Genomic DNA, 17,920 nt, shown 5'->3' on the forward strand with positions numbered 1-17,920 from the left:
TGCTGAGTGGTCACCACCGCAGGCAGTTACCGTTTTGCCTACATAACTGCAGGAATATGCGCTCAAAGTTAGGAAAATTGCATAGACTAAAAAGGGGGGAGGGAGAAATCTGCCATAAAACGTTCATTTTAAAATCAGGAAATAAATACTTTCAGTAGCCTTAAGCTACATAGTACCAAATAGCATTTGGTTCTCAAAGGTGTGTGCGCCACATATTTAATTTAGTTCTAAAACAAATTTCTCAATCCTGCTGACTGGAGGATAAACAAAGCTGACTGGCAGTTTCCAGAGCCCACTTGGAATCTGAATTTCTACAGAAACATAACAACATTTCAGCCTAAAATAGAGAGTGAAAGGCTGATTTAGATCATCATAACCTCAGCTCATGCATGGGTTTTTCACCCAGCAGCACTGCTGACTTGCCTCAGCTGCACAGCCACGTAAGAGGGGATAACAAATTGGCCACTCTTGCGTATGGCTGGCAAGAAACAGGAGCTGCTGACAGCAGTGAAAGCTGAAGGAGGCACTCTCCAGGATGAAGAATGATCTGTGAGGAAGGTGGTAGAATCTGTTCAACTGCAGCACAGCAGGAAGAGTATAAGAGATGGGTTACAAAACAATTTTGCTGCCTATATTTTGTGTTCCCAAGTCTCTGAAAAAAAGGCAGCTCTGCAAATAAAAAGAGCTCTGTCTGTCTCAGGAATGGGTAACTTCAGCGAGCAAGGATTATCTCAGTGAGTCTGACAGTTATTAAAAGCAATGAGGCATACCACTGCACCGATGCCAGCACCACCAAAGTCACTGGTCTGGCACCACATCATCTCTGGGTCAAGGAAGCACCATGTGCGGGAGCTGTTCCTCTCTGCACCCGGCACACTGCTTCCTTTGGGTTCTCTTACTTGAACAGAGGCACTATTGAGACAGCAATCACAGTCCCTCTTTTACTGTTATCTCTGACAAACAAAGAATAGCAGCTCTAATCCTGCATCCTCTTGGAGAACTAAACTAGAAGGTTCCAAACTGCTTCAGACTACCAAGATAATTTGGCCACCTGTAGTGCTCCGTGGCCTGCCACATGCAGTCCTACACACCCTTCTCCAGCCAGGTAAGAGGCTGGATGCTGGAATGAAAAGCACGTACCAGCACGAGTCCAGCACAAGAGCCCAGCCCAGCCACTCAGCTGAACAAGCAGTTGTCCAGAGTCAATGTTGCTAATGCTGAAGCACCAAGAAGGCATCTTGAATATCTCACACACTCTTCTGCTCTGTACTTCAGGAAACACATCATTTTGTCCATGTTGGATTCACTGTGGTTGGATATATAGGTGCCCATTGGCAAGACTCTTCTCCTGATGAAGGTGGAGTATGAAGTGACTCATTTCTACTAAAAATATAAGTAATAAGCCCAATAAAACACATTGACCAGCATGAAAAAGAAAGGGAAAAGCAGTTTGGAGTAGTGGTCTACATTGCTGGGGTTCTGAATTGTGAAATAACCAATAATCCTGTGCATTTTGTTTCTCAAGACATGTTTGATTTTCTCATGAGTTTTCATGGTCAAGCCACTGCAGTTAACATTATCACTGGAAATCTCAATGCTTGTAAAGCTGATTTTCCGTTTATAGCTGGTGATGGAGCTGTTGAAGATGTTAGCAATGCTGACTTCTTCCATTTCTTTAGTAAGTTCATTTGCTGGCCCCTAGGAAACAAGAGTATACAGTTAGTTTTAGGGCTTGTCTTTTGCTGAGGAAAAATACTTTAATCAACACCTGTGTTTCCACCACTGTATTTCTAGAGGTATTTTGAGATCTTTGAGCAAGTCTCACTCTATGCCACTGAGCAACGCAACATCCATCTCCTACAAGACATCCATCTCTTCATGTTTACACAGTAACTTAATAGCTGGGGAACTCCGCAGCGAGGGGAAACCCCTTTTCCCTCTGACAGGATTTGGACCCTTGATGACCACTGGACTATAATCATACCTGACTATTTAATTTATCTCACTAAAGCAAAGCACTTTGAACAATTCACTTTCTCATATAGCACCCCCCCCCCCCCCCCCCCCCCCCCCCCCCCCCCCCAGGACACTGTGGGACTCATGACTGGTACTGTTTTCTAGGAAAGGAGAAAGAAGGGTTCATCTTTCCTCTGGCAGAGGAAATTACCTTCCTAATCAGAGTTAGTCCATAGAGGAGCAAAGAGGTGTGTTATACTGGCTCTTCTTTGGCTGCATTTTGAAAGGAACAGACATACTTCATGCTCAAATGAGCTGAGCTTATGGCTACAGACCCAATTCTAGTGGTAAGCTAAAGTGCCTTCCTGAATGTGATCCTATGACTTTAACATGACTGTCCGCTAAGGCTGTTGCTCCTTCAGCTGGTGTGCAGAAGTCTCTGTCAGAGATACAGAGGTCTAGTGCTATTCATGCACACAAAAATTTAGATTTAGTGACAATTAGGAGAAGCAATTTAACTGCATCCATAACAGGAAGACCATTTGTCTTAGTTACTGGAGGACTAATTATTGTTGAGCCAAGATAACTAGGCTTATTAAGGTAGATCAGGCTTTACCTCTTGAGGTGCTTTAGCTGCACACTTTTGTGATGAGCTGTAGTGAGCCACTGCATATTCCACAAGGGCACCAAAGATGAAGCTGAAGCAGATGCCGAGGTAAACATCAATGGCCTTAATGAAACAGTTGGTCTTTGAAAGTGAACTTCGTGAGCCGATCATCAGAGTTGTCATGGAAAGCACCGTTGTAACTCCTTGGAGTGCAGAAAAGGAAAGATGTTCTCTTGTGGACACTTTGGAAAAGGCTTAGCCTATCCTGCACACATTGTCACTCTCTATTGCTAGTCAGAGCACATCACTTCTTACCAAACCCAAATCATCCATCAACTGAAATGCTTTTGTATCACTAGCTACTAGCTTTGTGCAAACTCTCCATGCCTTTGACAACTTTGCTCCAATAGGCACTTAGCTCTTCTATTTTTCTTGCTTTCAGTAAAAAAAAAATAAAAAAATCCCCCCCGCCCTGCCCCATCTAAAGCCCATCACAAAGAATGTGTGCTCTGTCTGTCCTCTGCTCTCTGCTGTAAGTCTACCAGGAGTCTTGGCCATATACAGCTCTGCAGGTGGGCAAGTGTGCCAGCCACAGCATATCTTCCATGCTTCACACTGCCAACCCAGCTCTGCCACAAGTAAAAGCAGAATGTGAGCAGGCCATTTATCACTGAGCAGAGAGCTCAAGGCAATGACTGTCTACCCAGCCCACAGAGACCCCTGCCTGCTCAGATCTCCTTTAGCAATAACTCACCAATGCAGGTTCTTGCAGGCACTGAATCCAATGTGATCCAAAAAGAAACCCAGGACAACATGACAAGCAGAGTGGAGGGCACATAGGTCTCCAGAATGAAGTAAAGGACATTTCTTCTCAGCTCAAACTGCAATATCAGTCGTGGGTAACTGCCTGTTCATGAAAAGAAGAAACACATTGAACATGAGATTGCCAAGGACCCTGCAAATGAAACTGAGAGAGCCCAGCACGAGCCCTTCACCTAATGTAGAAGCTGAGCTGCATTGAAATTGTGGGAGGTGCATTACTTACACAAGTTTGACTTCTTGCCTCAGAGGACTTACTTATCTAGACAGGAGGACACATACACACAGCATGGCTGGGCAGGAGACTAAAACAATGTGTGGTTTGCAAAGGGGCTCCTGAACTTAGTCCACAGTGAAAACATTTTATGTCAGTGTCTTCGCTCAGAGTAGAGCAGGGCTGATGCTTTCCTATATTCTCTCATACTCAGCACTGCATGTTTTCCCCAATAACTGCTTTGAAGGGGTTTTGCCAAGTTCAGTCTTACCTGATGGCTGAGAAATAAGCAAAAGATTTTTCCTCTTGATTACAGCAGGCTCTGGCTCACATCCCAAAGCATCCAAATATCCTATTGTCACAGGGAATTAGACCCCTTGTATTCATTAGTAATTTGTGATCTTTGATAACTGTGTCTTTTTGTGCTCAAAAAAATTTAGTCAATTTTTTAAAATCAATTTGTTGTAATACTGATATAAGGGTTCTGGGGCTGGATTGCTAGTATTCTCGGGAGATATTTCTGCTGTTTAAACAATAGTTCCCTTTGAAATGTAGAAACAAAACCCATGTTGTTTGTGGGCTGTGTACACTAGAGTAAACAACAAAACATTGTTATTTTTCAAACCTGATTATTCTAAGGAAGTTTTGCTCCTTTTTGTAGCATCTGTGATTTGAGAGAAGAGTATTTACACTGATAATGAAAAAGACATTGAATTGTGATGTACAAAGGGATCTTATTCCATCATAACATATTAGAATTGCAGTTTATAAACCAAAATGTATTTTAAAAGTTAATTTTACTCCCAGTTACTGTAAACATGGCTTTCTGCAGTATTCAAAGTCTGCACACCTGGGAAGAAGGAAGAGAGTTTATTCAGGTATGTGTGGAGAAGGAAAGAAGAGGAGACTATATATATATAAAAATAAATCCATCAAGTGAATATAGTGTATTAAAAACCCCATCTTTCCATGGATTTCCATCTTGCAGAATATCCTGATTGCAGCTAATTGCATTTCACTATCTTTCTAACTCTTTTTGTGAGATTAAGATTTACCAGAGACTTTGCTGGTTCAAGTTTGAGTCAAAAGATATGGGCCCAGGGAAGGGAAGGGAGGCGGGAAGGGAAATACTTAGGAGCTTTTCTTGCTTTTCTCTTTCATCGATTTACCTGTTTCCTGCTGTGACTTCGAGACCAGGGTGTAGTAGCGTTCCACTGTGTACTGAGAGAGCCGCAACTTTTCTATTCCATGGACAGAGTCATTTCCTCTCAACCACGTGAAGATGACATCGTTTTCATCATATCCCCCTAAAGAGAACATAAAGACCCATATAACTGTGGTTCAGCCAGTAAAAGTCCAGCTCCTGGGTGGGAACAGAAACAGGATCTAGGCACTGCAGGCTGGATAAAGACCCTCTTAACTGGGCCAGACTGTGGGTGGATGCTGGCTCTTCTTTAGTTGCTGTATTTTCAGTCTGCTGGTTCAGATTTCAATAGGAACACATGCCATTGTGAATGATGCACAACATGCAAGGTTGCCGAGAACCTATGTCAATCATTTACATGGGATGTTTCTACTTTAAAATATTCTAACATTTTAAAAGATAATATATTCCTGCCATCCACAGTTTGATTACATGCAGCAGGATAAAACTACTGCAGTGATCAACTCTCAAACATAGTCTCTTCAGTCATGAGAGGAGAGCAGGAGAAATGCAGCAGTTAAAAATAAAAAAAAAAAAAAAAAAAAAAGAAAAAAGAGAGAAAAAAATGCAGATCCCATTGAGCCCCTTACCAGTTAGCAGAAGCACATTTCACTGAACTGTCTATTCAAGTGCTTAACAATACCTGAAAAGGCATTTTCAGTTAGTCAAGAGCTTAGAGCTGAGACTACTATGCGGTTATGAACCAGGCTCTTCTGACTGTATATGCATTGTTCAGAAAACTTGCTCATAAAACCAGCTTTTTCTAAAAATCATTCCTTCTGTCCCCAAAGGCTTTAAGTTACTGAGGCAGGACTGTCCCTGCCTCAAAACAGTGGGACAGATGAGACCAACAATTCAAGCAGTTATCAGTAAACTCCATATATGCCAGCTAAGCAATTGCTTCCAGGAATGTGAATGATGGCATAGTGTGACCTCAGGTTGGACTGAGGGATACTTCAGTCTGAGGGATAAAGCTTGTACGGAGTTACCAGCATGCCATTCACTTAAAAAAATTCACTTAATTTAGGAAACAAGCCCATCAATCTCACTAATTTGATTCTTTTATTGAGTGCCCTTCTTTGAGAAAATGAGTAGAGATGCTTTGATTCTGATAAAAACCTGTATTTTCTTATTAGACACAGATTACCAGAACTCCTAAATTAGCTGTCCAGGGTACAAATCCCTGTGTAGAATCCTAAGCATGCGACTTTTCGAAGTTTCTAAGCAGTTTTATAAATTGTGGTTACTCGGGAAAATTTTATAATAAGTGATAGATTGTTGTTAATTCATCCGGTGTATATTTAAATAGCATTATTTCTAAGCACTTATCCTAATTAAATCTCCAGTGGGCAATGTGCATGTAATTTCATTGGAATTCTACAGCAACTGAGCATGATGTAGGACCCAATCACTTCAAAAGCAGGCCCAAACAAGCTATGCTTTAGCAGAAGAGGCCAATCATTTTTATTTCAAGAGCTATTCTTTGTAATAAAGTTAACCACTGTGAACTAGTATGATTTTAATGTGAAAATGTGATGTGCTTCCATAGGTGCTTTATGCTGCAACCCCAGAAGTTAAAATCTGGTCTTTTCCATATTGAGATTGTAGAAGTTTCTTTTTGCGGCATGAAGTGGGAGATGGTTGTTGCAGAGCTTCACAGATACAGAAGAGCAGCACTGCTCTTGCTGAGCTCCTGTGTAAAAGCCCTGTAGTGTCCCAAATTATCCTGGAGTCTTTCCTGGACAACTCTGCCATGGATGAGCTCTTGAATTAATTGAGAACAGAACTCACTGATTATTCCTTTTCTTGAGACTTCCAAGGCTGAGACTCCTCCTGGTTCCAAGGGTCCCATCATCTGCATCACTGTAACAGCCCTCATGGAGAAGCATATACCACAAATCTGGGTTTACCCTTGATTTCAGTTGATGAGTTTTAAAGGCATGTTCAATTTATATCCTAGTAAGAACCACCTTTCACACCGTCTTGGTACAGTGGAGGTTTGGGAAGTGCAACAGGTGGTAGATACCTAAAAATGTGAAAAGTTGTTCCTTGGTGTACTCTGTCCCATGCACTTAGCCCACAAGTTAGTTTTGAAGAAGCTGTGTGTGCAAAAGGGACCAAATTTGGAAAACCAGCTGTTATTACTTCATTCTTTCTGTGCAAAATTGAACTATCTACTCTTTAATAAAAATATGATTTATTACCACTCTTTTTATAAAAATTGCACAGTGACAGGAATCCTCTAAACTGTAAATTACAACACAAGTGTTCAAATGATGAAACAAAGTTGTTTTCTTTTGGACATTAGTATTTGCAGGAATAAAACGGTACTCCAGAAAGCCACTGTGAAGAATCCAAATAGTCAGGATGCGTAGTTACATGTGAATAAACAAATCTAAACTAAAGTCACTTTTTCTAGAATGTTATACTTACAGCTTTCTAGCTGCAGTCTGCATGTTTGTGTGTCCATGGGATATTTTGACAGGTCCATATTACAAGCAACAGTAGTAGTGATTCTGTAGGAACAGAAAGAACTCTGAAAGTTACAATAAAAGCATGCAACGAAACATCTCTGGTTTTCATAGCAAACTAGACCACAAAGACTCTACTCTGTTGTTGAGATAATTCTGACCTATGAAATGAATTGGCTGACACAATCAGAGAGAACTCTCCTCAGGAAGATATGCTCTCTGCAGCCACACTGATAAAATGTGACTGAAGGAGGATTTTTGCTTTGCTGTGGTGGGAGATTTAGTGTAGATTCCCATGTTTTCCAGCGCTACAGTTTGCACATCTTCAGAAGTTGCCACTTGTCACCCTGAGGCACAGTAACTGACTGGACACACACTCTGGCTTGCCCTGATGTGGAGGGTGAGTTAGTTTATAGCAGCTTCACTTTGCAGTTAAGGTAACTGGGACACAGTTACTTTGAGTTGAGAAGAGATAATGCTGTATGAATTGCTTACACAATTACAGCGCATGTTTCTGCAGAACATATACAAATGTGCTTTCTGCTAAAAAACAGAAAATATGGCTACATGGTGCTGGATAAGCAAATAGTTTCCCACTATCTGTTAAACTTTTACTGTTGTGATGTCCTTCCTCCATTCCTCTCCCACCTGCATCTGACTCAACTTGTCCTGGATAACACCCAAACTCATGGGCAGGTACTGTGCTCAGGGGACAGGACATGATGGGGAATCCTGATCCTTTCCAGGTGGTGAGCACAGGGGGCAATGGAGCAGAAGAGTATGGTCACAGTTGGCTTGGTGACCCCAAACTCATTCCCCATGACAGCTGGTATCTGCTCCTGCCCAGCATAATTCTGGAAATCTATTCTGAACCACCATCAGTAAAGCCGAAGGTTGATCTACCTTAAGGCATACAAGATAGTGCCATTAGAGAACAATCTTATGAGCCGGTTCCCCACAGTGACGTCATGCAGGAAGGACCTTTTTGACTCCACAATGTATGTGTCTGGTACCCAGAGCAATTCCACTAGACGAGCATCTAGTGTGAAGCTCTTGTTACCATGAAAGACCAAGCGGGGGTCTGTCCAGCGCTGCCGCAAATATATAGTAGCTGTGTAATCCTGGGAAAGAGAGGAAAACCTGTGAGGATGCACATCTGGGGGTGTGCTGTGTGCGACAAGAGGCAGAACACATCTGTTTAACTTATCAAAGCTCAGCTTCAAATGCATGCAGTAAATCTGATAGATTTTTTGTCATCATTTTATTTATTGTATTACGTTTCTTATACACTTACATTCTAAGGTGTAGTGTTTGAGGACTAAAGATTATACTCATGGTACTTTTGTTTCTTTAAATTAGCAGCTATTGTAATTGATATTTTTGTGTCCGTTTTGCAGGTAAGAAAACGGATGGGAAGTGCGCACGAGGCCACTCAGCAAGTCACTGACATTAAAAATCAGTCATTGTCTACAGTCAGAAAATTACACACGTACTATAAACATTATTATGAAAGAGACATCAGCACTTTGGAGAGAAAAAAGGTAAATCCAACCTGTTATTTCACTGAAGTCTTAAACCCCAAACTAGTAAAAAACCCAAAACTTGTAGCATCTTTTTTAATTGGAGTTTTGAATCTAGGAACACTAGGATTAACTTGAGTTTAGTCTGCCACAATCTGTCTGCAGTGACAGGTATTTTTGCAGTGCACCATCATAAAAGAATAAACAATACTCAGCTCTAAAGAAAACTCTTAGCTGAGCCTTCTAGACAGACACTTGTACTATTTCACTTCCTTATCGATGAAGTAAATGCAACCAGTACTGCCTTTTATTTTCAAAACATCTCTGTCACAGACAGACTGATGCTGGTGATTGTGTTAACAGTGTGAAGTCACTATGTTTTGCTGAAGCAGTTCTGTTTCCATTCAATCTATAATTTGTAAAATGCTTTAAGAGCAAAGGTCTAAGTACATATTGAGTATCAGTGGTTAACTTTTGCAGCTTTTAAAATTTTACTCTCAGCCTGTGACAGAGGAAAAAACCCACATCAAGTAATGCACTGTTATGGCTTTTAATATAGTGAATTACTAAGTGACAAGAGTAAAGAATCCTGATTGATTTTCAGCTTTTATCGAGGCACAGAGTAAGCCTCTGCCATGTTTTCCATGTGGTCACAGCGATTTAGATGGATCATCAAGAAGAAAAAATACAGAATGAACTGTTTTCCAAAGCCCTTTAATTGAAGTTTGAGGTATGTGAAGAATTGATTTTGTTGGTCCTGCCCCTTCACCAAAATGAATAGCTTCATCAAAGTTATCATATTTTATTTAGTGCACTTGTTTAATTTGTTTTGGGGAGAAAAAAAAAAGTCAGTGCTGTTCTTAAAAATGCTGAAATTAAGTGTTGAAATTGTTCCTGACTGAACTTTAGACTGTTTGGACTATTTGCAGAATTTACCCATGTTGCCTATAGTTTTGGTTAACCTGAAGCAGGAATTTTCAGCAATCAGCATTCGAAATCCAGCTGTTATCAGAAGTGTATGGAACCAGATTCATCAGTGGTGGAAAGATGTTCTCTATATCTGAAAATTGTTATTTTTTTTTTTCTTGGGATGACTAGTCCTTTGAGCCTGAGACTGTGTAGCACCATAAAAGCTCCTTTTTCTTCCTTGTGAAGAAACCCTGTCTCTGTCTTCAGTCAGCACCAGTATGTCCAACAGAGGCCACCCCAACCCTACACAGAGGGCTCCTACACAGAAGAAAGGTAAGGGAGAGGAAATGCCACACAGGATTGATTTTTTTTTCCATTTCAAAAGGGCCTGATTTCCAGGAGGTGCTGAGTTTTCGACCAGTAGGACCTTTGGAGCCATCTCTACTTACTGACAAGCCCACATTACTATAGCATCTATATAGTCTGCAGTCAGAAATGAGCCCTACTCTCATCACACCTCTGAAAGCGGTCAGACACAGAAAAACAAAGCAGCTTGAATATGACAGTTTCTGTACTGAACACACAGGAATATATGACAAGTCTCTCAGGCAGATCCTACTCTTATCTCTTACAAAATAAAAATTCTTTCACTTACCATGTCACTCTCGGATATACTGGAAATACTTGCAATGTCCAGGCTCATTGCAATTTGAACAGGTTCTCCTGGGGAGGGAAAGAAAAGCTTAAGCAGAGAGAAGGGAAGGGTGAAAGACTGCTCAGGATGCTGTGCAGCATGGGCACTTGCTCACAGCGTCCCGTGCACATAACACTACCTCTAAAACCACAGAAGCCCAAAGGATTAAAGAGTTTTAGAGCATTAGACTCACAAATGACATCATGATCCAAAATAAAGTCATCACTGTTAGGGAGCTGGAGTTCTGTAGTTGGTGCTGGTAGCAGAGAGCAAACATCCATCAGAACTAGCTATGGAGATGGGCTGTTTAGGTAAGCAGCATTTCAGTGGCATTTGCCAATGGGCAGCCAGGGCCAGTTCAGCCTTTGGTACCCAGTCCACAGCACCCGCACAGGGGCAAGAACAGCAAGCTTTGTACCAAGTAGTGCTCACACACAGCTCTCAGAGGATGCTCTGCAAGCAGGTAGCAATCACCATCCCTGCTCTCAGAGAGGAAAAACTAAGAGGCATAGAAATTCAGTGCTTCCTGAGACCCTGCACTGGGCTACAAACCAGAAGTGCAACAGCCTTTGCCTCTTCTTATTTATTATGCTACTGTTCTATGTACAAGCAGATCGTCAGCATTCGAGTCCTGAACCTGGCTGTCCCCCACTTTCTAACACTGACGCCTGAGGTCCACCGCGAGAGGGCACCTCCTGCCCGGGAAATGTCACAGCTGGGCTGGAGGGGGCTCAGGTCCTGCCGCTGCCCCCGAGGAGGGCAACTGCTACACAGGCAGAAAGACCCACTCCTTCCCTTAGGCTGGGCCTGGTTTGTGTAATCCCCAGTGTGAATTTGGGGCTGTGAGGAGGGCTTGGCATTTCCCAGGACAGCCTTCTCTGCCTAGGTGACAACAAAGCAACGCCTTTCCTTAGGACTTGCTAAAAGTCCTTTTAGAATCACAGACTGGTGTGGGTTGGAAGGGACCTTAAAGCTCCTCCAGTCCCAACCCCCCTGCCATCAGCAGGGACACCTTCCACTAGACCAGGTTGCTCAAAGCCTCATCCAACCTGGCCTTCAACACTTCCAGGGAGGAGCAGCCACAGCTTCTACGGGCAACCTGGGCCAGTGTCTCACCACCCTCATAGCAAAGAATTTCTTCCTCACATGTCATCTCAATCTCCCCTCTTCCAGTTTAAAGCCATCACCCCTTGTTCTGTCACTCCCTGCCCTTGGCCAGAGTCCCTCCCGAGCCTTCCTGGAGCCCCTTCAGGTACTGGAAGGTCACCAGAACATCTGCCCAGAGCCTTCTCCACACTGAACAGCCCCGACTCTCTCAGCCTGTCCTCATAGCAGAGGTGCTCCAGCCCTCACATCGTCCTCATGGCCTCCTCTGGCCCCACTCCAGTAGGTCCATGTTCTATCCTTTTCATCACCTAAATCACATTTAGGAAAGTCCAAGGGGAAAAGTTTCTAAATCTCCTTCCAGGTGGTTTGATTTTTTATTTTTTAATTTTTCATTTTAAACTATTCCAAAATCCAAAATATATTTAATTTGCAAAAGATGTATGTATTTTTTTGTAAGTAGCTGTCATTCACGTCCCCTCTCTTGTTTTTAGATATTTAGACATTTGAAGTCCACTCAAATTAATGATAGGAGGGTAGATCTGTGAGGACTCAGGGCCTCTAGAGGAGGTCAAACCAGAGTTCTGACCATTTTTGTTTAACATCTATGGCTCTGGTAGGTGTAGGCTGCTGCAGATGCAGTTAATTTCCCTTACGTAATTCAGAAGCATCTGTTCACTGACGTACAAGATCTAGAGGAGCTTTCCTATTTCTGCAAGAGATCGGATGTTCTAGGCATAACAAGCTGGTAGATTCTGTATTGTACCAGAAATTTATCACCATGGTCAGAATAAGGAAGAAGCTCAAAGCTGCCAGTAGCAGAAGGTCAGTCTGCAGGAGCTACAGTGGGAAACATCCAAGTTCTGGTGAAAGCTGATGGGGAATTTTTCTGTTGAGCATAGTTTCATTAATGGGTTCTGGCACAAAAGCAAAACTGATAAAAATTTCATAGCTGTTTTCTAAACTTCCATCAATATTTTTCAGGTGCTGAATGTCATTCTGAGCAACCCTTTCCTCTGCGTGGTCACAGCACTCACATGAAAGGTGGGAGACCTGACACCAAAATTGGGCAATAGCCTCAGGTAAGTTCTTAAATATCTGACTGTCCTTCAGGTGCTTCCTACTCCATAGAGTTTAATGGGCATTTAAAGCAGGTTTAGTTTGTGTCTCAGTGTGCAGTGAACACATCTGTCAAAAGTCAGGATTTCTAGCAAGAAGAATGGCTTTATTCCTCTATAGCCACAAGCTGCTAAATAGATATCCATGAACAGAAATAAAGCAGAAAATCACAAGGGTCAGATTCAAAACAAAAGCAGGTACAATTAGAGCAGAATTTAGTTACTCTGTCAGGTATTTCACGGAGGTATTGAAGTTTATAAGTTCCCTGTTCTCTCAGCTCTAGATGGTCATGTTTTCATGCCTCACACATACACGCACCATCTATTCAAGACAACAGTGGATGCACAGAAAGAAGGGCTGCCTTGCCTACTAGCTAATTTAAAGGAACATAGCCTTTTAAACTGGGGTATCCTAAAGAAATCTTAAAGCATGCTCTGCTCTCCCCTCCCCCCAAGCCTTACAGGCTGTTCTTCTGACAGTCAAATGCATGGAGCCAACATACCACCAAAGTAGGGCCTGAGGTATTTGTTGTATCCCATGGTGAGGTTCTCAAATCCAGGGAGTGATGTTGTGTCACTGCCATGCAAGGTGGGTACGTCACCCAGGGAGCACCTCCTGAGGACACAGATACACACTGTTACGTGTGGCCAGGCATGCTGGGCACATATGGTGTGCAGCTGCAGCTGTGTTTCCAGCTTGTGCTCAAACAAGCAAACAAACTGCATAAAACGCTTATAAAGAATGGGCAGATTGAAATCACAAGCACTTGCTTGCATGGCTTATCTTGGGTGAATAATTGGCACCTTGAAGAGATGGGAAAACAGCAAACTACTGCAGCTGATAGCTACAGGTTTGCACACACAGTAGCTTAAGGACATTCTTAAAACACCCCAGACAAATCAAGCAAGGTTTATATATCACAAATGTAAGTAATAACCTGCAGTGTCCCCTTCCCACTCCTCCTCATACAGTCTATATAAGGAACATGCATTTCTTTTTTCCTCTTGCTTATGACAACCTGGGACAAATCTGACTAACCAACAGCTCTTCCTCCCTCATCACTAGTCCCCTAAGGCAGCTTTCATCCTCATTTGTTAGTGTCAGGCAGCATCCCTACAGCTGCTGTCAGGAGTAAAACCTCTGAGTACACTGGAAGGGGAAAGGTAAAGGCCTGAGCACTACACAAAGCTTTGTGGGCTGAGCCACCCTGCTGCTGGGCATACAGAGTGTTCAACTCTAATTTACAATGTCAAAATTAATGTTTTGTGGATGGACAGAAAAGCTCACAGATCTGTGCCATCATATAGGCAAGCTAGAGAGACAGGGGTTTGGGACTGTAAAGGTAAGTGTTATGGTGCAGCATCCCTGTGTGGTCATGTGCTCACTTGAAAATGTAAATGAGCAAATCATTAAGAGTTTGTCATTGCTTTGTGAAGGGCTGGAGGAGGTGGAAGGCAGTGCCTTTGCCTTTCCCCAGAGTCTCAGGACCACTGGGCTGTGCAGTAAGAAACTTAGCAATATAGTTACTCAAAGCAACAATGATTTTTTTTTTCTTCTGTTCCCTTTAAAGCTGGGTTAGTGGTCCTTGGAGCTTTGCTGCAGGTTTTAGACCAAAAAGGACCTTACAGCAGAACTGAACCAGTTAGTGAACAGCAAAACATAAACCAGTCAAGAAATTTAGGACTTGTAGTTCCCAGGATGGTAATAACACAGCTGGGAGTCCTGTGGGGAGCATTTCCAGTGAAAACTCCAAACTATTCTGATCCTGAACGGGAAATAAGGGGTTGCACTGTTAACGTACATGTGTTTTGGGGACCTATGCAAGCTGCTCTCTTGAATGCCACATCCCTTCTGGCACCCAGCTTTCTTGGGATGGGCTGGATAATTGGAAGCATAGTTTCCTTTTGACCCACATTAATTATGTGAAACGTAATTCAGACATTCCATGTAAGAAAAAACAAACACTCTGCTTACCTTTGGGTTGGAAGGAAAAAACAGAGACTGAGGAAGCAAAAATATCTGCAGAACATCTCTGGAGATTATTTCTGTATTTTCACAGCTTGTCTGTGAAACAGAAAAGAAAGACAAAGTTTTGTGGTTTCAGAAAACCTTATTTTAAGGGAAGTGGACAGAGAAAAGAAATCCTGCACAGTCAGAACCACATACTGTGTGATATTTAACATTCCCTGGCTCCTGCCCTTTTTTCTAGCTTGTGTCATTTTTCAGCACCATGCTATCTTAACACTTTCCATGTAAAAGACATTAGTGACAACTCAGGTCCTGAAGTCCTTGATGGGGTCACCAAATTTTAGCTGCCACTTTGTTTTAGACAGGGCTTTTCCTCTTTCAGCATGGGATGGTGATTAGCTGATGTTGAGAATGGCACCATGGGAAGGGATTTATTAAATAGAAAAATGTTTAGGCAGTTCCTAAAGGCAGTCAGACCCTGAAGCCAAGTGACATCCTGCCCACCCCATATGACAGATTCAGCATTTTTTAGTCCAAGGCTCCACTAATCAGCTACACAGAAATGCTGTAGCTCTGTGCTCCATCAGCTTGTACCTGGGTTAAACCCCCCCTATTCATAGCAATGTTGGGAAGTCACTTGGCATGCAGTACAGGATGAAATCATTCCACTTTAAATGGGTTTCGTTGACTTTTCTGGGAGCGGAACCAAATCTTGGCTTCTGGCCCAAGACTCCCACGGGCTCATGCTGGTCTTGGAGCAGGTGCCACAATGGGCCAGTCTTTGCACTGCTCTGCTCTGCATTTTTGCTCCCTGCCTGAAATGCTGCATCAATTGCACACATTTTCTTGAGCGTATGGATGGCACCTGCCACATGCCTAACGTGTGCTGCCACAGCACACTGCTGCAGGAGGGGCTGCTGAGTACGACACTGCCACAGCTGCCAAGGGGAGACCGTTACTCAGCCACTGTTAGTTTGAACTGGAAACGTAATACTGCTCGACCTGCTCCACTACACTCTTTGAAGTGTATCCAGTGTGTCAGAATTTTCCTGCAGATACTGGCAAGGCAATGTCATTCTTAAGTGGATACCAGCCTTCCTCTTTATAATACTGTTACAAATTGGGAATGACTATGCAAATCTATAGTCCCCGTCCCCTTGGCACCAGTGAGAACAAGATTCAGATTCAGATTCAGTGCCTTTCTTGTCATGCATGGTGGTTAGGGCATCAACTTCAAACCCAGCAGGTCCATACTAACCCCAATATCAGGAATTTTCTGCTTGGGTTAGGTTCTTCCTGGGTTGGATTCACCACAGCCCAGAGGACAGTCTGCCTTCTCAGCTAGTTGTATGGCTCTGGTGCTGTGCCAAGGGACAGTACGGCTCCAGGCAAGGAGAACATCTTTGCCCACACAGAGCCAGTAAAAACACCTGAACATTCAAGTACCACACAAAGGCAGGGCATCCCACTAGAGAAAGGATGTTTTTCAAAATAAAATATACTCTAATATCTGTCCAACATCTGAATTCCTAACAAGGCTTTACACTTCTATCCCCTTCCCTGAGCACGGTGTTTAGATGTCTCCAGGTGTTATCAAGTGCTCCTCACTATAATGTGATCACGCAGGGCTAGAGAGAAACATTCACCTGCTCACAGCAATGTTAGACCACAATTTTGATGGGAAAGAAGAAGGATTAGTCCAAGTAGTTTAAAAGAAGAACTTCTAGGAAGAAAGGTTAATTCTACAAATCAGCGTTAAGTTAAAGTATGAGAATTCATGAACTTCAACTGAGGAACATCCCCTCATGTGCATGTTTTGCTCAGGGACTGTGGTTGCTAGTGTTTTGGTGCATCAGAATAAGTTTCTAAACAGTTTTATTCTATCTGATCCTAGTTAATAAGACCTTATTTTGAAAAAAGCAAGCCAAATTCTATTTATTTTTATGACTGACTAATAGATAGAGACCTCTTAAGTAGTAAAAAGCATTCTTGGGACCCTGTTGTGTCTTCAGTTAATGGCAGTTAAGCGTGCACTGCAATGTGTCCTTCTGCTATCTAGCAAAGACAGGTGAAACAAACCAAGTTGGATAAATTTATAGCTGCTGCTGCCGCATACCTGAGTGAACTACACAGTCTCAATTTCTCTGTGACTCTGCTAGTTCTTTGCAAAACAAGGAAAAATCTTGGTTTCCTCCTTCAGAGGATGGCTCTGAAGATAACAAATACATCAAAGAATGGGAGGCAGTGAAAATGGGATCTGTGAGTACCTAAAAGATCTTGAAACTAGACATACCAAAGTACTCACAGGCAAGAAAAGGGTGACACTAGTGCCCAGAGCTGAATATAACCACAGCATTTATTTACTACTCAGTGTATCAGTTAATAGGATTGCAGTTCTGCTTCTATAGTGCAGCTTTCATCAGAGGTTACCAGCTTTGTTAGTACATTATAATGGGAAGAAATAATTATAAGATTGTGTATTTCTGTTTCTCTGTTCAGTAAAGGATTTCATTTTAATAGGAAAACCCCAAAACTTAAACCTTGTTTAATCTGGACATTTTTCTATGGTCAGTAAGAGCACGAAACAGGCAATACCAGAACAACAGCAGTCATGAAGGCAGTACCAGCACAACTGATGGAGAGATTGCTTCCAATGCCAAGTTACATAAAAATCATTCATTATGTAGACTCAGAGATAATTAAAACCTTGAGAATATAATAGCTCTCTCACTCAGCTCTGCCTGCTCCCTGTTGGCTGTGAAAATTATACAAATATGCAAGTATTAAAGTAAAGTAGATCCAACTAGAGTTGTCTGTGGAAGCTCGTGTCCGCTTCCAGAAAATTTCATTAAATAATGCTTTTCCACACCAATCAACAACGGTAGTATGCATCTCCTCTACAGCTCAGTTATGCTTCCTTAATTCTGCTTTATTTCTCCATCTTTGAAGTGGTACCAAGAGTGAAAACACAAGAGGAGGAAAAAGCACTGGCAGCTTCAACAATTCTGTTTGTAGGGAATGGGGTGTGAGATAATAGACTGTCACCTGACAGGGCCTGACATGGTACCTGGGCTCCTTTGCACCACTGCTCCTTCACCTGGTGTGGTAATGAACTGTGAGGGAAGCTGGCAGAACCCCCGCAGTCCTGTGTTACCTCCCACATACCATCTGAAAGCACTGCCTGTGTCTCACTGCACAGAGAAGCAGATTAGCGTATTCTCCTACATTCTACTGGCTGATGACATCCAATGCTCAGCCCAGCAATAGGAGCATTTATGAGAATCTGAAAAGCCACCAAACCCATGTGACCAGTTTGCTAAGCTTAAGATAATAAT

At 42.5% G+C, this 17,920-nt stretch overlaps 1 protein-coding gene across 3 annotated transcripts; it reads right to left on the reverse strand.

The window, feature by feature from the left end:
• Positions 1–1,383: 1,383 nt before the first annotated feature.
• GABRP (gamma-aminobutyric acid type A receptor subunit pi) lies at positions 1,384–14,677 on the reverse strand. Of its 3 annotated transcripts, none has more exons than XM_010164740.2 (9): positions 14,592–14,677; positions 13,120–13,232; positions 10,356–10,423; positions 8,175–8,392; positions 7,234–7,316; positions 4,766–4,903; positions 3,318–3,470; positions 2,573–2,766; positions 1,384–1,698 (listed from the first exon to the last, which is right to left on the reverse strand). In XM_010164740.2, the coding sequence occupies exons 1-9, from the start codon at positions 14,645–14,647 to the stop codon at positions 1,384–1,386; spliced, it is 1,338 nt and encodes a 445-aa protein (XP_010163042.1). In that variant the 5' UTR covers positions 14,648–14,677. The 3 variants fall into 3 exon arrangements, with proteins under 3 accessions (XP_010163042.1, XP_028940017.1, XP_010163049.1); XM_029084184.1 differs by having other exon boundaries at positions 13,120–13,229; positions 14,592–14,647; XM_010164747.1 differs by lacking the exon at positions 14,592–14,677 and having other exon boundaries at positions 2,585–2,766; positions 13,120–13,177.
• Positions 14,678–17,920: the final 3,243 nt, after the last annotated feature.

Source organism: Antrostomus carolinensis, unplaced genomic scaffold (genome assembly GCF_000700745.2).
Source record: "Antrostomus carolinensis isolate BGI_N321 unplaced genomic scaffold, ASM70074v2 scaffold15510, whole genome shotgun sequence".
Lineage (NCBI taxonomy): Eukaryota > Metazoa > Chordata > Aves > Caprimulgiformes > Caprimulgidae > Antrostomus > Antrostomus carolinensis.